The sequence below is a fragment of the Emys orbicularis genome, chromosome 1 (assembly GCF_028017835.1).
Source record: "Emys orbicularis isolate rEmyOrb1 chromosome 1, rEmyOrb1.hap1, whole genome shotgun sequence".
Classification (NCBI taxonomy): Eukaryota; Metazoa; Chordata; order Testudines; family Emydidae; genus Emys; species Emys orbicularis.
Genome location: NC_088683.1, coordinates 108,281,767 through 108,295,426, shown reverse-complemented (window position 1 = coordinate 108,295,426; position 13,660 = coordinate 108,281,767). Strand labels below are relative to the sequence as shown.

The following is a 13,660-nucleotide window of genomic DNA, read 5'->3' as shown; positions in this document are numbered from 1 at the left end:
ACAACTTGACTTGGACTCCTTTGAAGTAGAAAGTAGATTTTGCTAAAACAAAGAGTAAATGTAGAAGTATAAGTAAATAGTACTCTAAAATAAATGAAATGGTTTCAACAGATGGCTCAGGCAGTGGTGCTATAAGGAGGGCTTTGGGATGTATGGCCACTGGGAAGCATTCATGGACAGAGGACTGTTCTCTCGGGTTGGACTTCACCTGAGTAAGGAGGGAAATAGACTTCTAGGATGGAGGCTGGCACAACTGATTAAGAGAGCTTTAAACTAAGAATTTGGGGGAGATGGTTGGGAGATGTCCAGGTAATCTCCACGCCGGAATTTAACATTGAGAGGGAAGAAAATGAAGTAAGAAAGGATACAGCTGTGGGTATGAGAATGGACATAAGGAGGAAGGGTAGTGTAGATACCAGTCTAATAGGTAATACTGGTGGTAGAATGTCTGTGTCTAATTGGGTAAAGAATGTCAGTGAAGCCAAACGGCAAAAATTAAGATGTTTGTACACTAATGCGAGGAGCCTAGGTAACAAAATGGAGGAACTAGAGTTACTGGTGCAGGAAGTGAAACCAGATATTATAGGGATAACAGAAACATGGTGGAATAGTAGTCATGACTGGAGTACAAGTATTGAAGGCTATGTGCTGTTTAGGAAAGATAGAAATAAAGGCAAAGGTGGTGGAGTAGCATTGTATATCAGTGATGAGGTAGACTGTAAAGAAATAAGAAGTGATGGAATGGATAAGACCGAGTCTGTCTGGGCAAAAATCCATTGGGAAAGAAAGCTACTAGAGCCTCACCTGAGATAGTGCTTGGGGTGTGCTACAGACCGCCGGGATCTGATTTGGATATGGATGGAGACCTCTTTAATGTTTTTAATGAAGGAAACACTAATGGGAATTGTGTGATCATGGGAGACTTTAACTTCCCAGATATAGACTGGAGGATAAGTGCTAGTAATAATAATAGGGCTCAGATTTTCCTGGATGCGATAGCTGATGGATTCCTTCACCAAGTAGTTGAAGAACCAACAAGAGGGGATGCCATTTTAGATATGGTTTTGGTGAGTGGTGAGGACTTCATAGAAGAAATGGTTGTAGGGGACAACCTTGGTTCGAGTGATCATGAACTAATTCAGTTCAAACTAGATGAAAGGATAAACAAAAATAGATCTGGGACTAGGGTTTTTGATTTTAAAAGGGCTAACTTTAAAGAATTAAGGAAATTAGTTAGGGAAGTGGATTGGACTGAAGAACTTGTGGATCTAAAGGCGGAGGAGACCTGGAATTACTTCAAGTCAAAGTTGCAGAAACTATCAGAAGCCTGCATCCCAAGAAAGGGGAAAAAATTCATAGGCAGGAGTTGTAGACCAAGCTGGATGAGCAAGCATCTAAGAGAGGTGATTAAGAAAAAGCAGAAAGCCTACAAGGAGTGGAAGATGGGAGGGATCAGCAAGGAAAGCTACCTTATTGAGGTCAGAACATGTAGGGATAAAGTGAGAAAGGCCAAAAGCCATGTAGAGTTGGACCTTGCAAAGGGAATTAAAACCAATAGTAAAAAGTTCTATAGCCATATCAATAAGAAGAAAACAAAGAAGTGGGACCGCTAAACCCTGAGGATAGAGTGGAGGTTAAGGATAATCTAGGCATGGCCCAATATCAAACAAATACTTTGCCTCAGTCTTTAATGAGGCTAATGAGGATCTTAGGGATAATGGTAGGATGACAAATGGGAATGAGGATATGGAGGTAGATATTACCACATCCGAGGTAGAAGCCAAACTCGAACAGCTTAATGGGACTGAATCGGGAGGCCCAGATAATCTTCATCCAAGAATATTAAAGGAACTGGCACATGAAATTGCAAGCCCATTAGCAAGACTTTTTAATGAATCTGTAAACTCAGGGGTTGTACTGTACGACTGGAGAATTGCTAACATAGTTCCTATTTTTAAGAAAGGGGGAAAAAAAAGTGATCCGAGTAACTATAGGCCTGTTAGTTTGACATCTGTAGTATGCAAGGTCTTGGAAAATTTTTTGAAGGAGAAAGTAGTTAAGGACATGGAGGTCAATGGTAATTGGGACAAAATACAACATGGTTTTACAAAAGGTAGATCGTGCCGAACCAACCTGATCTCTTTCTTTGAGAAGGTAACAGATTTTTTTAGACAAAGGAAACGCAGTGGATCTAATTTACCTCGATTTCAGTAAGGCATTTGATACGGTTCCACATGGGGAATTATTAGCTAAATTGGAAAAGATGGGGATCAATATGAAAATTGAAAGGTGGACAAGGAACTGGTTAAAGGAGAGACTACAACGGGTCATACTGAAAGGTGAACTGTCAGGCTGGAAGGAGGTTACTAGTGGAGTTCCTCAGGGATCGGTTTTGGGACCAATCTTATTTAATCTTTTTATTACTGATCTTGGCACAAAAAGTGGGAATGTGCTAATAAAGTTTGCGGATGACACAAAGCTGGGAGGTATTGCTAATACAGAGAAGGACCGGGATATCCTACAGGAAGATCTGGATGACCTTGTAAACTGGAGTAATAGTAATAGGATGAAATTTAATAGTGAAAAGTGCAAGGTCATGCATTTAGGGATTAATAACAAGAATTTTGGTTATAAATTGGGGACACATCAGTGGGAAGTAACAGGAGGAGAAGGACCTCGGAGTATTGGTTGATCACAGGATGACTATGAGCTGCCAATGTGATATGGCCGTGAAAAAAGCTAATGCGGTCTTGGGATGCATCAGGCGAGGTATTTCCAGTAGAGCTAAGGAGGTGTTAGTACCATTATACAAGGCACTGGTGAGACCTCATCTGGAATACTGTGTGCAGTTCTGGTCTCCCATGTTTAAGAAGGATGAATTCAAACTCGAACAGGTACAGAGTAGGGCTAGTAGGATGATCCGAGGAATGGAAAACCTGCCTTATGAAAGGAGACTCAAAGAGCTTGGCTTGTTTAGCCTAACCAAAAGAAGGCTGAGGGGAGATATGATTACTCTTTATAAATATATCAGAGGGATAAATATCAGGGAATGAGCGGAATTATTTAAGCTTAGTACCAATGTGGACACAAGAACAAATGGATATAAACTGGCCATCAGGAAGTTTAGACTTGTAATTAGATGAAGGTTTCTAACCATTAGAGGAGTGAAGTTCTGGAACAGCCTTCCAAGGGGAGTAGTGGGGGGGAAAAGACATCCGGCTTCAAGACTAAGCTTGATAAGTTTATGGAGGGGATGGTATGATGGGATAGCCTAATTTTGGCAATTAATTGATCTTTGATTATTAGCAGGTAAATATGCCCAATGGTCTGTGATGGGATGTTAGATGGGGTGGGATCTGAGTTACTACAGAGAATTCTTTCCTGGGTGCTGGCTGGTGAGTCTTGCCCACATGCTCAGGGTTTAACTGATTGCCATATTTGGGGTTGGGAAGGAATTTTCCTCAAGGGCAGATTGGCAGAGTCCCTGGAGGTTTTTCGCCTTCCTCTGCAGCGTGGGGCATGGGTCACTTGCTGTAGGATTCTCTGCACCTTGAGGTCTTTAAACCACAATTTGAGGACTTCAATAACTCAGACATAGGTTAGGGGTTTGTTACAGGAGTGGGTGGGTGAGATTCTGTGGCCTGCGTTGTGCAGGAGGTCAGACTAGATGATCATAATGGTCCCTTCTGACTTTAAAGTCTATGAGTAGACTATTTTGTGCTGCGATTTGGGGACAGTATGGAATCATATAGAAGTAAACATTTTTACAGTTTGAGAGACTTAGGAAAGGTAAACATTTAAAGATGTCTCTCAGCATTACTTGCACTTACCTATCATTTACTTACTTCTTAAGGATGTCTGAATTGGTGGAAGTCCCTGACATTGCCACAAAGCTTTCGTGGGTGGAAAACTACTGGCCAGATGACTCCGTCTTCCCCAAGCCTTTTGTTCAGAAATATTGCTTGATGGGAGTTCAGGACAGCTACACTGATTTTCATATTGATTTTGGGGGCACGTCAGTCTGGTACCATGTTCTGTGGGTAAGAATGTCCTTGCTTCCTGAATGCTTGAAAATGATTTTGTCTTGTGTACATCTTCTTGCCACAAAAGAAACCTGTGTTCAGGGAGTTCAGGACAGCTACACTGATTTTCATATTGATTTTGGGGGCACGTCAGTCTGGTACCATGTTCTGTGGGTAAGAATGTCCTTGCTTCCTGAATGCTTGAAAATGATTTTGTCCTGTGTACATCTTCTTGCCACAAAAGAAACCTGTGTTCAGGGATTTCCTCATGTATTTTGAATGAAATTGTTAGTTTGAGAAGGGGGCAGAGGAGGATTACTGACTGTGCACAGTTGTTCAGTCCTCTGTACAAGTTGATCCCCTAGATGAAAATGCCAATCTCTGCGCTTTCTAGCAGATAGGTGGATGCTATCCTGAGCATTTTGTAGGAGAAAATGAATGAAATGACAAACCGAACTTTTCTCAAACATTAGCTCACACTGCTTTCTGAATTGCAGCAGCCATGTACCTGAGGATGACTGGACACAACTTCCACCAGAACTAATAAATTGTTCCTTAATGTGGCACTTTCCTTGTCCCAAAACCCCCAAAGGGTGGAATGTACTACACAGTTAGCTTCTCGTAGACCAAAGAGTGACATAGAGGGTTGGAAAACCTAGGGCACTCACATGGAAGTACAGGATATTACTATTAGATTACAGGGCTTGCCTGACAATAATACTGTTTATGTAAACTATTCCAAAATTGTACCATACCTCATATGGGATATTTTTTTATGTACAGGGTGAGAAGATCTTCTACTTGATCAAACCTACTGATGAAAATCTGGCTCTCTATGAATCTTGGAGTTCCTCTGTCACCCAGAGTGAAGTGTATTTTGGGGATAAGGTAGACAAATGTTATAAATGTGTGGTGAAACAAGGACATACCTTATTTGTTCCTACAGGTAAGATTTTACCTCCTCCCCTCCCCCCCCCCCTCCAAGCAGTTTGTGTACTTGTATTATATCACCAGCAAATTCAGGATATCAAAAGATATGCATTAAATTATCATTTTTAGAAAAATCCTAAAGTTTGAGGAAGAGATTGTCTGTCTGTCTTAAAAATACTTGGAATTGATACCCAAACAGAGCAAAATATCAGTCCTTTAAAATGTTTAACTAGTTGGAAAATTTCTTAAGAAATTGACTTGGGTTTTTGTTGCTTGATTCATAGTAGTAATGTTTAAGGAGAAAAAGACAAGATTAGAGTTTGATAACTTTCCAGCATGGATAGAGATTTGCCAGCTATTTCTGCAGCAAAACATTTAAAACGTGTTTCCTCTTATGTGGCGTCCAGTCACTTAGAAATATTATAAGGACATGCAACTTTTTGGCCATTTTTATCTCTGTCCAGGTACAAATGGACATTTCCTGTGATTGTTAGGTGGCCTCCAAAATATGTTCACAAATGGAGTTGCAATTCAAATTTAATCTTGCATTCGGACAAGTAGTGTTTAATGGGTATGCTCTAGGTCATCACTGAAACATAGTTCAAGAAACAATTCTTGCACAAGGAGCAAATAACAGATAAGAACTTCAAAGCCTGAAATTAGAAGTTGCTCACAGATAAGTACTTGGGGAGATTAAACGGTTTGCCTAATATTTAGCAGCAGGTCTGGGAATAATTGACTGAACTTTGCTGAATTGATTCTACCGGTAATATACATCTATAGAGTTGAATGGTTTGGGAAGAGGAAAATGAGTATGCTATTTACCTGAATTAAAGCTGTTGAAGGCAAACTTAAACTACATCCACTTTTAAATAAGAAGCCAATAGATATATACTTTTGTGTGCATATTTGAAGTTATTTGAGCTTCAGTAGTAGCTAGGTAGAGACGTACAATATTATTGGCCTGTGCTCATCATATTAAATTGTGGTATTATGAGCACAATCTTCCAATTACATGACAAATTAGTAGTGTAAGAGTGATTATTAGTCTTGGTTTTAATTTGATCATAGTTTCATTGGGCTATTATATAATGGCTACGGTTTAGGATAATTAGTGGAAGTACTTCCACTATTCTTTTCTGAATAACTTAAATAGGGCTATAATTCCTTGTTAGATAAAACATTCAGACAAAAGTATTTTGTTTGTTACGAGTAACACCTGAGATTACAATGAACTGAAAGATTAACAAGAAATTATTTTTTCTTGTGATTACTTTGTGTATAGTCTGTTTCATGAAAGTCAATTTCCTCGGGTTTGTGGGTTTTTCACATAGCAAATGGGGAGGGAAGAGGGAGAGAAAATGTTTTGTTTTTTTAATAGGAATGTGGTTTTAAAACCATAAAGGCCTTGGATAGGTGCAACTTCTGTAACTAGTATTAACTTAAAAAAAACAAAAACACAAACAAACCTAGATTTCAGATTGATAACTTGTATTTTGCTGAAATGCAAATTGTCACTCTCTGGCCTTGTATACACACACATCTGGTATTTTTGTTCCCAAACCCAGGTACAACATTTTGTAGTGTAGATGCATATTAAGTTTCATGTTTTTGTCAATTCAGGCTGGATTCATGCTGTGCTCACATCTCAGGACTGTATGGCTTTTGGAGGAAACTTTTTGCACAACCTCAATATTGGCATGCAGCTCAGGTTAGTTTCATCTGTCTGTTTTGACTATACCGTTTCCTCCACAAGCGGGCATCCTTCTTTTTAATAGATAGTTTTCATCATGCTTGTTAAATGGGATTAAATGGAGACAGGGTCTGGTAATGGACATTGCTGCCTTTTTTAGTTTGTGCCAGAAGCAGACTTTGATCTATTTCACTTCAACAAGAACAACATAGTCTCCAATGAATGTTATGCACAAATTTAATTCCATCCTAAAATCAAACAAGCTCTACTTTGGAGATTAGTACAAAAAAGAGAGATGCTAAAACTGGTCGCTCAGGTGTGAAATTCTGAGATGGAAGGAGCAACCTTCGGTCAGGATTGCTGTCAGGACAGCTATATTAATTGTTGTCCAAGATGTGGAGCTGTCTTCTAAACCTACTGTTTTGTTTTATTACAGTGGAATCCCAATTAAATTCCATCTGTTAAAAGATTATACATTGGGTTTGTATCCTAGTTTTATGAAGTCCAACTTTTATTTCTGCAAGTGCAGCAGTCAAACTTGATAGAGATCGGATAAGATCATAGTTCAGTCTTATCCGAATGTGGTCTTGTTGGGGTTTGGCTATGTGGAACTTGATTTGTTTTGTTTATCATGACCTGTTGGTTTTATTTTTCTGAACATTGTACGAGTTGGATATTGCATTGATTAATTCTAAAATGTACCCATGTAGTAATCTTTCTAAAATATTTGTTTAGGTGTTATGAAATGGAGAAAAGGCTAAAAACCCCAGATCTTTTCAAATTCCCTTTCTTTGAAGCCATCTGTTGGTTTGTGGCCAAAAACTTACTGGAAACTTTGAAAGGTAACTAATTTCATGTTTTAATAAGATTTTGAGCATCTTGGCTTTCTTTCACCTTGGGAAGGTCATGGTCTCCATCTCATGACAAATATGTAATCTGGAGAAGTTGGGTGAGCTGGGGAATGTAGTCTTTGCGTGGTTTGAGTTCCTAACTGGGAAAAGCTTGTATAATTTGTTTACCAAAATCTGTTCTTTTGATTTTGCAAATGCTGCACTGTTACAGTTCTTCATCTAATCATTTTTGCTTTCAGTAAATGGTAATTCTGAATATTGATGTGAAGATTGACTAACAGTAAAACTCAGTTTGCGGAAGTCTAGGTGTATAAATTGATTACTCTGGCGCTTTTTTTAGTATTTGAAGTGAAACTCAATGTCCGTTGTTTTTTTCAGATGCCAACAGCATACTTGGCCAGTGAAAATAAATTTCTCTAAACAGTATTAAGTTTTTTAAGTTTGGACACACTGGGTATCTAAGATCTTGGGAAAATACAATCTTACTGGGAAGGCTAAACCTAACATAGTAGAATTAGTTCCCTGCTGACTGAAAGGACCATGTTAAGCCTGATGGTTGTAAAATGTATTCCAACTCCTCTAGATCACCTCTTCATGAGGTACCTTCCAAAGATACCGAGCATTTAAGATACATAACATCGTGCATTATCTATCTCTGTAAAACTCTTCCTATTGTCTGTCTTGGTGAGATTCTCAATTCAGTTTGATCAAAGAGACTCCTTCAAGAAGTCAGGGTTTTACATTATCATCTTAAGGTGCTTATTGTGGTAAGTGTTTGAGAAGAAATTATTGATCCAATGTAACTCTCTTTAAAAAGCTCAAGTAACTTACACGGGATATTTTTCTGTTTTTCTGATGACGGTCTCTTTGCCTTGTAGAAGCAGTGAACTCCGCTTTTAGTGACACAGCCAGCACAAATTCATTTAAAATTTTTTTTGCTTTCTTTAAAATTTGTCACTTTTACAAAGTCCATTTTTTTCATTTATTCCCTTCCATTGACATTTTCCCCTTTCATGGGAATCGGTTGCTCATGTCCTCAAAATTGATTCACCCTTCTTGAACTTCAGCTTTGACTGGCTTTTATGCTAAACTGTAAATTTTTTCAAAAGCACCTAAATGATTTAGGAGCCTAAGACCATTGAGAGGCAGTGGGATTTAGGGTTTTAAATTATGTTGGCTCTTTTGAAAATTTTACCCAAGATCTCCTCCCCATTAGATAAAGCAGTATCCTCACAATACTTTGTGGACTGCAAGATTGAAAGAGTTTTTAAGAGGAGCCTTGAATACTCCTCCATTGCTATATATGCTGAAGTAGCATTTGTTGTCAACTCATATGGCCCTATCAATCAATCACTCCTTTGTATACTCTTTTAAAAAAAAAAAAAAAAAAAAAAAAAAAAAAATCCTATCGCAACTGGAAAGAGTGATGCTAAGAAAAAGCTTCCTTCTGTCAGGAGGATATTAGGCTGTATCTGCAGTTCTTACGACATCATTCTCTGGCAGGTCTGTCTTCTCTAACACCCTAGCACAAGTAAATGTGTGACTGCAGGTTTTGATTCACCTCTTCCAAGCGAAACCCTCTTCAGGCTCCCTTTTGAGGGTGAATTATTTTGAGACTAGAAAATTTTTGAAAGATATATATATATGGAGATATCCGATCTCCTAGAACTGGAAGGGACCCTGAAAGGTCATCGAGTCCAGCCCCCTGCCTTCACTAGCAGGACCAAGTACTGATTTTTGCCCCAGATCCCTAAGTGGCCCCCTCAAGGATTGAACTCACAACCCTGGGTTTAGCAGGCCAATGCTCAAACCACTGAGCTATCCCTCTCCTCCTTAGATCTAACTAAATCTATCTAGAAATGCTAGGGGAGCTTCATTCATTTTGCTACAGTTGGAATTTCCAGTCATTCGGAAATCAGTCTTACTTTCATGCCATTGGGGTTAGGACATTCTCCTACCCCACCCCAAGGGGCTGTCGCAGATAGACCTTCTCCATAGACAAATCCTGCTGACCCAGGATCATCTTCCCTAAGAGACTCAAGAACATCTTTAAAACCTGAGCCACTACCATTTCAAACAAGGGCTTCTTCAAAGATTTAAAAAATCCCAATCCACTAACTTTCCTGGTTTCCCCTCTCAAGACCTAGTGAAAAGAAACATTATCCTGAACAGTATCACAAAAGCTCTTTCACTTGGGACAATCATCCATTCAGTCAGAATAGAAGCTTTAGTTTCTGCTCCTGATTCTTTGTGGTAATTTAAAAAAAAAAAAAAAAGGGGAGGGGGTAGGTGGGGGAGTTTTTACCTGACCCTGGGCCTATCTATCCTCTACACAACCTGTGGCAGCAAGCCTTCCAGCCCTGGTCAACAGACTCAGGCTAGCGGAGTTCACACTGGCACTCTAAAAATAGCTGTGTAGATAACACTTTGAAGTTGGGGCTCAGGTTGGAGCTCAGGCTCTGAAGCCTAGGGAAGTGGGAGGGCTGAGTCTGATGATCTGGACTGAGAAGAGTGCTTAAGACTCCATTCAGGGTGGAAACTCTTGCCCTTCTGATCCAAGAGACAGACCCCAGGATTTCTTTTTTCCTAGACCTCCTTGGTCCTCTGTGTAGTGGAGATCAGATCACAAGAACTGCACCTGCACTTTCCTGATCAGTTGCACATTACTAGCTGCCTCCACCTTCCAGTTCTTTTGTGACGGTCAGACAGGAAGCTCCCTGAAGGAGTTATGACTGGGGTCCTGTGAGTGATTGCTGCTCAACTCTACTTTGGTTTATAATCAGACCTCCACTCCTTTGCCTCCCCATTTTCTAGTCGGTCTTTTACTGAAGTACCTATTTAGTTCATCTTTTGCTAATTATTATAGCACCCCAAAGCCTAGTATGTGCTTTACATTGTAAATAAAGAACTAGGTCCCGCCCCAAAAAAACCCTATAGTTCTTGGCATTTTTTCTGTTGAAGCTTTGATGTAATCAACTGCTGTAACTTATCCTGGAAGCAAAAGTGAGAGTCAAGGCCCTGTGTTTTGAGGACTAGCAATCTGTTTTGGTGCTGCTTGTTTCAACACAGTCCAAGATTCCTGCTGAATTCTGCCATCTCAGCTTTGACTACTACATGTAAGATGCCTGTGCCATCTGCATTGAAGCCAAGGTATTAAAAATGTGTCCTCACTTCAGCCCCACAGCAGTTGTCATTTTTACTTGACTACAGCTCATATGACATTGCTTCAGTAAAAACACCAACTCCAGGAGACACGACCTCCCCCACCTTCCACCCTCCTCTCCAAACTCATGACACTCCTCCCTTTCTCCCCTGAGGACAGCTTCTTCCTTCCCCAGCGACAAGGAGGAAGAGGACTCCATCGCATCTTCTTATTCCAAACAGGAGCAAACAACTTCATCTAGATACCTTCACTATGCACAACCCTGGTATGGACCACCGTGGATGCAGTCTCACGTTCTGCTCCCCCACGCATTGGCCATGTTGGGACCCTTGGGCCACGTATAGGGCACAATTTGGGAAGCCTTCCATGGTGCATAGCCAGAGACCTGCACCTTTGCCTTCTCCATCAGTCTCTCGCCACCAGAGACTGAGCCTCTCCTGGTACTGGACAAGGAGGAAGAACAGGAGGATGAAGCTCCACCAGGACTACATTTCTCTTCTTCTTCCCGTGATGAGGCTGTCATGCCCCCATCTCCTACTGCTGCTGATGACTTCAGGCACTTTCAAGAATTATTTCATGGGATTGCAGTCTCCCTCTAGGTTCCTTTGGAAGAAGTGAAAGATCAGCAACATAAACCACACTACTCAATATCCTGCACACATCATCTTCTGAAAAAATTGCCCTACCTATAAGAGACTCGATCCCATGAAAGTGCTCTAGCAGACTCTGGTGTCCATCCCTCTGAACTGCAAATGGCAGACAAAAGATATTATGTTCCCACAAAAGAGATGGAATTTCATTTGTCGCATCCCACTCCCAATTCCCTAGTAGTTAATGCGGTGTAAGAAAAAAGACAGCAATGTCAACCTTAATCGATCCATCAGGACAGAGACCCGAAACGATTAGATTTATTCAGATGTAAGGCTTATTCATCTGCAGTGCTCCAATTTCGCATATTGAATTACGAAGCTCTTATGGCCAAGTACAACTACCTCAATTACTCCAAGATAGAGGAACTCTGCCAAGACCTGCCTGAAGCCAAGGAAGAACAATGCCAGGCACTTATGTCTGAGGGACACCTCCTGGCCCATATAGCCCTACAAGCTTCTTCAGACTCTGTGGATACCGCCGCCTGCTCCATCGCAACTGCTGTAGTCATGAGGCAGGCATCATGGCTACACCTCTCAGGCTTTCCTAAGGAAGTACAAACCATAGTAGAAGACTTACCTTTTCAGGGCCCCAAATTATTTGCGGCGCGTACAGATTACTCCCTACACTCCCTTAAAGACTCCCTAGCTACTCTCCGCTCTCTCTTAACATTTACACACTTGCGCTGAAGAGATGTCGGGGAAAGTATCATCTTCCCCTGCAATCTACTGGGGAGTGTACTGCGGTGGTTGAGAAGTATGACACTCAGCGTCAACAACAAAAGCCCCCTACCAAATGCAGACAGGCCACTCCTGAAGGGGCTACCTCGTACAAACCTCCAGCCAAGCAACAAATTTGAAGGTGTGGTTGAGGCCCCCAAGAAGCCTCCCCCTGTGCCAGTCATACCAACCATCTTCGATATCCCATAAGTATGGCGAATGCTTAGCTCTGTTCTTTCCATCATGGAGCCTAATCCCTGACGATCTCTAGAACTCACTTGTCCGAGGTGAAGGATACTCATCCCTTTTCTATCTATCCCGCCCTGCCACCCTCCTTCCCCATCCCTCTTCAGGGACCCCTTTTATGGACCCCTTCTACGAGAAGAAATAAATCATCTTCTGCAACTGGGAGTCATAGAGCTGGTCCCTTCCCAACACGGGACAGCGTTTCTGCTCCCATTATTATCTGGTCCAGAAGAAATACGGCAGCTGGCGGCGGATCCTGGATCTTTGAAACCTAAACAAGTTTGTCAAACTGCAGCGCGTCAAGATGGTTACCCCCTCCACCATTATCCCAGCACTGGAACACGAGGACTGGTTCTCTGCCCTTGACCTCCAAGACTTATTTTTCCATATCACAGTACACTCTGCCTACACATAGTTTCTACGATTCACCATGAACACCGCCCTCCATCAGTACAAGGTAATGCCTTTTGGACTGTTGACGGCCCTTTGTGTAGTCTCCAAAGTTCTTGCAGTAGTCACTGCCTACCTAAGGAAATAAGGTGTCGTCCTACTTAGAAGACTGTCTTCTCAAGGCCCCATCCGAAACAGAGGCTCTTCGTGCCATCCGGGTGACAATGGACCTTTTTATGAATCTAGGCCTCTGTGTGAACCTAGAGAAGTCTACTTTAACGCTGGTACAACATCTGGAGTTCATTGGCATACAATTATATGCCATACAAGCCACAGCCTTCCTTCTACCTCACAGATGCTCGACTATAGTGGATCTTGTATCCAAAGTACGAGCCTGCCCCCAGATCTCCGCCAGGGTGTCTCTCTAACTACTTGGTCACATGGCAGCAGCCACTTTTGTGGTAAAGCATGCATGGTTACATATGCAATGTCTTCAGGCATGGCTCCGTATAGTAGATGTCCCTCACAGACACAGCCTCCACAAACTTTTATCCATGCTGATGAGAGTCAAGGACTTGCTACTCCCGGTGGACACATCCCAAGAACATCTGTGTCAGGGTTCCTTTCCTCCAACCAGTGCTGACCATGATTCCAACAACCAATGCATCTCTAATCAGTTGGGGAGCATACCTTCACAATCATACAGCGCAGGGCAGATGGTCCTTAATCGAATCCACCCTACACATCAACCTCCTAGAGCCAGAGGTGAAAGTAAGCTGGTCTGGTATGGGATATTGGTAAGAGCCAGTACACAGCCAACCGTACTGGCAGGGCTGCTGATGAGGGGGGCCAAAAGGGGCAGCTTCCCCAGGGCCCGGCAATTTAAAAGGGCCCGGAGCTCCTGGCAGCGGCTGGAGCCCCCAGCCCTTTAAATCGCTGCCAGAGCCTCTGGACTCCCGGCCGCCGCTACCGCTACCATGGGGCTCCGGCAGCAATTT

At 41.7% G+C, this 13,660-nt stretch overlaps 1 protein-coding gene across 1 annotated transcript in view; it reads left to right on the top strand.

Annotated features, from left to right (window-relative positions):
• KDM7A (lysine demethylase 7A) overlaps positions 1–13,660 on the top strand; it is a 97,962-nt gene that overhangs the window by 49,853 nt on the left and 34,449 nt on the right. The window contains exons 6-9 of the mRNA XM_065413755.1: positions 3,854–4,040; positions 4,806–4,968; positions 6,576–6,663; positions 7,381–7,487. Coding sequence (XP_065269827.1) covers positions 3,854–4,040; positions 4,806–4,968; positions 6,576–6,663; positions 7,381–7,487 — 545 coding nt within the window. The remainder of the gene's footprint in view (positions 1–3,853; positions 4,041–4,805; positions 4,969–6,575; positions 6,664–7,380; positions 7,488–13,660) is intronic.